General features: G+C 44.6%; 2 protein-coding genes across 2 annotated transcripts; both read right to left on the bottom strand.

Moving 5' to 3' along the window:
• Positions 1–245: 245 nt before the first annotated feature.
• Positions 246–4,270, bottom strand: LOC138206965 (transmembrane protein 182-like). Its single transcript, XM_069163903.1, has 5 exons — positions 3,853–4,270; positions 3,150–3,246; positions 2,931–3,059; positions 2,720–2,857; positions 246–2,094 (listed from the first exon to the last, which is right to left on the bottom strand). The coding sequence occupies exons 1-5, from the start codon at positions 4,015–4,017 to the stop codon at positions 1,832–1,834; spliced, it is 792 nt and encodes a 263-aa protein (XP_069020004.1). The 5' UTR covers positions 4,018–4,270; the 3' UTR covers positions 246–1,831.
• A 96-nt stretch (positions 4,271–4,366) lies between these two features.
• Positions 4,367–8,178, bottom strand: LOC138206964 (actin-related protein 3). Its single transcript, XM_069163902.1, has 12 exons — positions 8,000–8,178; positions 7,580–7,635; positions 7,340–7,464; positions 7,147–7,257; positions 6,867–6,962; positions 6,666–6,773; positions 6,447–6,590; positions 6,145–6,318; positions 5,929–6,021; positions 5,677–5,802; positions 5,477–5,560; positions 4,367–5,362 (listed from the first exon to the last, which is right to left on the bottom strand). Exons 1-12 carry the CDS (start codon positions 8,041–8,043, stop codon positions 5,267–5,269), a joined length of 1,257 nt encoding a protein of 418 aa, XP_069020003.1. The 5' UTR covers positions 8,044–8,178; the 3' UTR covers positions 4,367–5,266.

Here is an 8,178-nt window from a genome sequence, read left to right as displayed (position 1 = left end):
AGCAAAGAGGGGGAGGTTTGTGGAAAGCCGTGGGATCACAAACAAGCTTGGATCCAGCTTTAAAGGGATGCTTATCATGTTTGTTTATGCTGTTAACATAAAAAACAACCTTATGCAGCATTCCTGCTTTACACTGCAGAGAACGTTTGATTCAGTCACATTATATGTTAACCTGAGCCTGCACAGCCATTAAATTATTGGTTTCTAAAGTCTGTGGGGGGTGGGGGGGGGGGGGGGGGGGGAAATAAAATCCTGTTTATCACAAATTTTTTTCTTTTCATGAGACTGAAGGGACTATATCCGCAAAGGGTGGATCTGACTGGGAACCAAAGGACACGATATCCGCACACATAGACCAGAAACCTGACATGCCCCCAAACATACCTCTATTTGATGTCTAATATCTGATTAATGATGGATGTATTGTCAGAAGCACCACCAAAACATTTATTGACTTTGTATTTCGTGAGAGAAGTTGATGCTTTTTGAATGGCCTAAAGTTTCTTCCTCAGATTTCTTCCCTGGCCCTGTACTAATTACTGCAGACAGTTCTATCTCCTGGGGACAAAGGCCCAGCGTGATGATGAGTTATAAAGGACCACTGTGGTGGTGTTGGTGGAGAGTGTGTATACATGTGTGGCTGACAGCTACAACAGCACCACATCCACTCTTGGATCAAGTAATGAATGTGCCACAATCTCAGAGATTGAAACCGAGAGTTATGACTGAATCTCCTCGTGTTCCTTCGAAAATAAAGATCAACCCACAATAGCCGCGTTGCCAGCTGGTGGAGAGGAGAGGGAAGGTGACATAGATGTTTAAACACGGCGAGGGCCGTGGAAGTGAATGTGACATGCTCAGGTGTAATTATGCTCACCTAGTTCACAGCGGAGATTAAAAGGAGAAGGATGGATGAGAAAAAGGAGCGTCAGACATGAAAGAATATTGAAAGACCCGCTGATGAGCGGTGTACTCCCCCCTTTCGTCACTGTATCATCTCAAGTCCTCACTTCTGTTTGCCTTTTCCAATTATAAAGGTGTGACTGTGGGCTCCTACGACCACCCCCTCCTTCTGAATTAATGTTACTGAACTTGGGATGTGGAAAAAAATAAATAAAAGTCTTTCGTTTCTCAGGGAAATTACAGAAGTTGACTTAATTATCACCTACAAATTTCATTGCATCCCTTTGCAGGCCTAATCTGATGTGAACTGCAACTTTGCATTATACTATCGGACATTGTTGGGGGAATGCTACTTGGGGATAAAGTGATTTTAATGAGGTGAGAAAACATCCCTCCAAACATTACCCTGAGCCAACACTGCCCTCTGGTGGCTCCCGGCTGTTTTACACACACATGCCAAAGCAGCCGTGAGATATCACTCCTGTCAGAAAATGGATTATGACAGTCTAATTTATTATTATCTCCATCCCTCTGACCCAATATTTCAGAGCTTCAACCTGATGTCCTGATGACAGGCAGCCATGGTCACACTCAATCTACTCAACCCATCAAAACACACACACACACACACTGCAGCGGCCACGCAGCCTTCGTCTCTCCACTTTTGTCAAAATTGATTTATCAATTATAATAAAGGCAGGGTGAAAGTGGTGGGCTATTAATCACAATGGGATCTGTTAAATAGATTAGAAAAATCTTTTATAATTACCAACTTTAAATGATGGATTCCAATTATCACTGATGGAAGTAATAGGAAAGGGTTTTTCTTTTAGTTGTGACTTTGATCTTTGGTTATGACTGTACAGTTTGAGTGACCACCTGTCAATCATACAGTGTCGACAATGCTGTTTTTTGTTTTGTTGTTCTGCTAAACTGCAGAGGGTTCAGGGATTTTGTCTCTTCCCTCCACCTCTCTCCCCTGAACGCTTCGACCGACCAGGATGAAGAGCAGGCCGGCCAGCAGGCAGAAGAAGACGGCTACTGGAGCCAAGAGGAACGAGGGGCCGTGCTGGATGCTGAGATGGAACGAGGGGCAGCTGGAGAGTCTCTTATGGAGGGTAAACTGCTCCAGAGTGTCCAGGACCTGGACCCACATCAGATACATAACCACCACGGCCAGCAGACACAGGCCTGACAGGCACACAAAACCATCATCAACCAAAATGATGCATATTTAGGTTGGTTTTTTTGTTTCTGATTTTTATATTCTATCAACAATGATAAATAAAAATGGGTACTGGATCTTTTGTGATCAATTTAATCTTTTTCCACACCTCACAGAGCTGCTTAAACACATCATGTGTTGTTTACTGTTCTCTCACTGACTCTCAAGCAAGGCTTTATTATAAAAAAATAAATAAATTTAAAAAAATCTTAAATTATTGTACACTAGCTGAACATTTCCTACAAGGGCGGAGACTGAGGTCTCCCTCAAACAGGGAACACCTGTGTCTGAGCAAATTGTAACCGATTCACTTCAGCTGTGAGCGATCAACCCTCATTAGTGGATTCTGCCCAACAGAAAACCAAAAATAAAAACCAAACTTCATTCAAACTTTAGTGAATTATAAGATTCCTTATTGCCCCAGAGCCATATTCAGGAGAAATTTAACTTCTTACATTAAAACTGTGCTACTTAATGTGTTTATCATGTAGGAAATGAGTGTAAAATAATCTCTTTTTAAAATGTAGAATCTCAGGCTGCTTTTAAGGTGAAGCCATAAAATGATATAGTTAATAGTAGATCCATTCTTACCGGCACACATCTGAAGACCTCCACCCAGTTTGTAGAGTCTGTGGTTGGTAAGTGGGCCAGCACAGATGACAACAAATCCACCAATGAGGACAGCCGCCACGCCTGCGACGAGGAAGATGCTCCAGAAGGTCCTAAACACTGATTAATGAACAAGATTAGTGCAATCTTTACTGCTGCAATGTAAATATATACATGATCAAACACTACCTACCAATGGCAGAGTGATGTTCATAGGGCTCTGTGGGTAAACTGTGTGACTCCACCCAAAGTTTCACTGGCTCGTAGACAGGAAACGGGAAGAGGAAAGCGGCCTGGCAGACTTTTGACAGTGGCTGATTTGCTGAAGGAAAAAAAGTTGTTATAGTATATAAAGAGCGTTGTTGTTTTTTGGCCATTTATGTTGCAACAAGCAAACAGTGACGATTCTTACAGATCCAAAGGTCCCATATCGAGTATTCATGAGAGACGGCCATGAAGGAGCATCGCCAGAACAGACCCTCGTGGAAGATCCTCACACTGTCCACAGTCTGATGAGCAGAAGGAAACATGTGATCAGAGGTTTGACAATCCAGTCCTGTTCTTAACCAATAAACCAGAATATCTCACTGCAGTTCACTCTGGAGTCCGACAACTCCTCTATTTAATTTTTTGAATTTGTAGGAAGAGAAAAATCACATATCACACTCACAAACTTAAACCCTGGTCTCCATACATGATAGTCAGGTGTTCCTCAGGCTCCCACTTCTCACGGCGAGTCCAGACATGACACTATCACAGTACCCCCTAGTGGCCTGGTAGGTGTATTACATGCATTGGTGTGATACTGGGCTGACAGGTCATAGTGACACAAACCAGAGCTTTATACTGATTATAGAACAGAGAACTCTTACATATACAGATGTTAAAATGCAAAAAAAAAAAAATGCACTTAATATTTTTTATTCTTTTTTTTTTTCCTCATCTTTACCTTTGTGGAGCCCTTTAATTTAACGTTTTTAAATGCGCTGCAGAAATAATATATTTAAATATACAATACATTAACATAATGGACCCAAGTGCTGATGATTAATGTGCATTGTCCATATTTAGATAAAATAAACATAAAACATTGTTGGTGTGGACAGTATAAACACCTTCATGTTGTCACTTCCTCCACGTCTGTCCTCCGTTTGGCTGCAGGACTCAGCAGCCAGCAGCCAGTACTCCGTCCCACAGGAGAGCAGTGTGAACAGAAATCCTATTGCTTCAAAGAAAAAAGCCAAGAACAAGAGCACCTTGAGCCTGTCGGCAGGAGACATGTCTTCATCTGCTGGTCTTTATATCCACACTTTTCCGTCTTAGTATTTTAATCTTAAGATGTTCTGTTCAAACACATTCAAAAGGAAGCTGCATGTGTCCACTACTCTTCTTCTGCAGGAAATAAGTGACCATGATGTTAAAAACAAGACTCTGCACAGGGTGTCTCTTGACATACTGACCAATGGAAGGGTTGAGTGAAAATAACCATGTGCATCATGCGTTGGTCAGTCTGGAAGGATACGGTTACAGGAGGGGGGATTTTCACCGACACAGAAATAGCTATTGAAAACAAATGCACCGTTTAAAACAGATGACAGTATAACACTTGAAAAACAGAAATCACTCCTGTAGAAATATCTCCTTGGCATTTATTGGAATGCCAGCATTGAAATCCAGATTTGGTACAGTACAAGGCTATCCAGTAGAACTGAGATCTAGGCAACAGTGATGGTCCAACAACAGTCATTCAAACTGCATGTTCATATATTAATACGACTTTTTTCTTTTCTTCCAGAGACAGGTTGTTCAAGATATGATTAATACAAATAAAAAGGTCGAAGGAAAGCAGTGAGAATAAATCACAAAGCTGCAGGAGAGAACAGGACTCAGTGAAACCAGGGGAAAAAAAAAAAAATTAATAATCTGAACAGATTTACATTTTCTTTCCTATTTTCAGCGGATTTTTTTTTTTTTTTTTTAAAAAGAGACATAAAAAGAAGAGAAAAGAAAATCAGGAATGGTCAGTATGTCTGGTGATATATTTATGACAATGTCTGGCACCCATTTGACGACGTAATGATCAAAAAGGTGTGGTGGCAAATGAGCGAGCAAAGCACCTCTTGCTTCTCGAAACGACCCCGAAGTTTTCCTTTTTTTTTTAAGAGTACACAGCAAAGCAAGAACCCAACCCATATACACAGAGAAGTGCATTTATACAGGACTCATGTTGATTAATTACATATTACAACCCTGTGAGGATAGAATAAGTACACATACGAGGCACGCAGAAATTAAAGATTGATCACCTATTATTAACCTACTTGCAGTAAACATTTTATCTGAGGATCCTTTGGACTGAGTCACCTCTTTCCTCTAATTCGTGAGGACATTGCCACTCGTCTGGCAGTTTGTTTGGTCCACTCTCGCTCTATCCGAATCAACAGGTCTGTTGGAGCATCCGTGCAAAGGCTCATGGGACTTCCACAGCGTGTGAGGTCTTGCGGTGCTTCCTCCGTTTTCCTACGATGCCTAAGACATGACTCCGAATACGGGGTTGTGGCGGCAGATGCTCGGCCCGATCTCCTCGTAGTCTTTCTTGGTGTGGCACACTTGGTAAAACTCGGGCTGCGGACACAGAAACGATCCCCCTACTTATGTGCTGATATCAGACACTTGTATAAAGAAGGAAGCCAGCAGGAGGGATGATTATGTGCTGTTAGACAAGATGAAAATACTCACAGTAGATGCCAGCATTGAACCTCCGAACCAGACCGCGTACCTTTGCATGTGATGAGTGACGACTTGCACGTCAATGGGTTTCGGCTGCAAACGATGACATTTACAATCAACTGAGCAAAGAATTGTCTGAATTAAGCGGGACAATGTGTGAAATGGCCTACGGTCACATTTCATCGGCTGATAAATTGCTCCACGTTCACCTTCAACTTGCCGCCGCTCAGCTCTTCACTTATTTTCAGCCGTGCGTCCACGCTCCTCTTCAGGTCCCTCTGCAGGCGTCTGCCAAAGTCCCTGAACATGGTGGAGCCTCCGGAGAGCACGATGTTCTGTCCCACAAGACGGCACACAGATTACCGTTATGTGCTGCGTGTCCTGTCACCATCAGCGGCCGCAGAGAGGTGTGTGTGTGTGTGTGTGTGTGTGTGTGTGTGTGTGTGTGTGTGTGTGTGTACCTTGTAAAGCGGACGCCTGACATCGATGGGGCAGTTTTGGATGACTTCGTCCACCACCTCTGAGATGGGCTGAGTGAAGTCTGGGTTGGCAAACTGGACGAGACCACAAAAAAAAAAAAAAAAAAAAAAATGAAATAGAAAAAGAATTACCGCTCGTAAAAATCTGAGAGCTGCAACCAGAGTTTAACATTGAAAATATGACTTGTAAAAATGTACCTCGGGGTGGAAAAAGATCTCAGGCCCGAGGAAGCGCTCGTATCCCACATCGATGGTGAACTCCTTCTTGGAGATGGCGTTGATGCCCGTGTACTGTTTGATCCACTTGGAGCCGTCCGTGTCATACTTGTTAAACTCCTTGACGAGGTCGGGGCAGACGTAGCTGAACCGCTCCTGAAAACACAACAATGTGGTCCAGCTGATGCCGTCTAACATCTGCAGCCCAACTCTTAAACCCGAGCTGTTCCTCCGATCCTGTCACTTTACTGTAAAGAATCACGGTAAACTTCAAACACACCGACCTTGACGGCCTTAGCCGTCTCCAGACTCTGCTCCGGAGGAATCCCCACCTCTCGTTCCCTCAGCAGCTGCTGGGTGAAGTATGTGATGTCTCGACCGGCGATGGGAATGTGCTTGATGCAGCTACCGATGACGTAACCTTCGGCCTGCGGCACAAAAGCGTTTAGGGCCGAGAATGAAGAAGCAGAGGAAAAACACGTTTGTGACAAAGTGAGGCGTACCACCGGGATGACGTGTGTGACGCCGTCCCCGCTGTCGATCACGGTCCCCGTTAGCGTCCGCTCTCCCACCTGTCTGGACGTCCAGGAGGCAGCCAGCGCCAAGACGGCCTGACACAAGCAACACAGTTTGTCACTTCAAAATAGAAACGGTATGGTAATCGGGCTCGAACAAGTGAGTAACCATTCACGTTGTGAACGTACCTGAACGGCGATGTAGAGACCGGGGACGTTGAAGGACTCGAACATGATCTCTGCTGTGTACTCTCTGTTTTCTGGTGTGTTCAGGGGAGGTTCTGTCTGCAGAGAGACGGACGGACGGACGGACGGACAGACGATGAAACCGAGGTTTTTAAATTCGGCCACAGATTAACAACCATCAGGTTTACATGCTCTGCTCGGTAGAAAAGGTAGAAAACAGCCATCCTGGGGAGAGTTTTCTTTTCGGTTAGACCGACACCGACGCCAGCAGCTCCGCTCTCACCAAGAGGAAATAATGGTCTTCAGGTTCTGCCCGCAGGTACTTGAAGATGATCTGCTCCATGAACCTCTCCATCAGGTCCCAGTCCTCCACTATCCCGTGACGGATGGGCCACTGGGAACAAGGAGAGAATAACAGCGTTGGCATCGGATCTACTCCAACAGAAAACACCACGTCCGTCCGTCCGTCCGTCTACCTTCGTCGCGTACGACGGTTTGTCGATGGCTTCGTCCCCGATGAAGAAGTCCAGGTCATCGACGCCCTTCATCATCCTGCGCTGGGCCTGGTCTCCGACCTTCGCTGATTCTTTGATCGCAATACCTGCAGGTGATCCACAAGGAGATAAATATTGAAAAGCTGAATGCAAATCCTCCATTAGTTTACAAACACTCATCAGAGACTTGGATCTGATGAAGCTGATTTTCTGTTTACTTACATGAAGGTATGATGAACTGAGGTTCTGTGTTTCCTGCATAGCCGAGCTTTGTGTACCTGGGAGGGGACAAACACGAGGACAGAAACTGAGACGAAGCTGCTTTCATCTGGTTCATTGAAACTGTTTTCTGCCGTCCAGGAAGTCACGTTGAGCTTCACTACAGCTCGTGGGGAGCTAATTGCAAAATAGCAGCAAGAATATAAAAACAACAACAACAACAACAACAACAAAAAACACACGTAACGCGAAGCAGCTTTGGGCAGGTTCATGTCTCACCGGGATTTACAGAAAATACGAGAATCGAGAGATGAGATGCAGCCGAGTGACGTTTAGCAGCTAACGCCCTGCTGTCAATGAGACCGTGCTAATGCTAACTAGCCGGTGTTGTTTTTTTTTTTTTTTTTGGGGGGGGCTACTTACCCCGTCCCGCAGTCGACAACACAAGCCGGTAGTGGACCAGCCATGCTTGCTCTCCTTTAATCTATCAACGGGAAAAGATATCAGGCGCCCGATCCCCGCGGATATCCGGAAATGGTGACTTTGTTTAAACCGCAAGCAGCCTTGAATGAAAAGCAGTTACGGCCGATCCGGGAACGCTT

The sequence above is a fragment of the Embiotoca jacksoni genome, unplaced genomic scaffold, assembly GCF_022577435.1.
Source record: "Embiotoca jacksoni isolate LCO1_2020_lvr unplaced genomic scaffold, fEmbJac1.0.p SCAF_30, whole genome shotgun sequence".
Lineage (NCBI taxonomy): Eukaryota > Metazoa > Chordata > Actinopteri > Embiotocidae > Embiotoca > Embiotoca jacksoni.
Note: the sequence above shows the minus strand (reverse complement) of the source record. Positions and strands in the feature narration are given on the sequence as shown.

Bases quoted from the DNA above. Each gene is read 5' to 3' on its own strand.
- LOC138206965 (XM_069163903.1), bottom strand. From the start codon at position 4,017: ATGTCTCCTGCCGACAGGCTCAAGGTGCTCTTGTTCTTGGCTTTTTTC. The intron at 3,060-3,149 runs GTAAGAATCGTC...TTTTTCCTTCAG, and splicing joins GATATGGGACCTTTGGATCT to CAAATCAGCCACTGTCAAAA. The intron at 2,095-2,719 runs GTAAGAATGGAT...TGTGCCTGTCAG, and splicing joins AGGTCTTCAGATGTGTGCCG to GCCTGTGTCTGCTGGCCGTG.
- LOC138206964 (XM_069163902.1), bottom strand. From the start codon at position 8,043: ATGGCTGGTCCACTACCGGCTTGTGTTGTCGACTGCGGGACGGG. The intron at 7,636-7,999 runs GTAAGTAGCCCC...GTCCCCTCCCAG, and splicing joins GTTGTCGACTGCGGGACGGG to GTACACAAAGCTCGGCTATG. The intron at 6,774-6,866 runs GTACGTTCACAA...TGCTTGTGTCAG, and splicing joins GTCTCTACATCGCCGTTCAG to GCCGTCTTGGCGCTGGCTGC.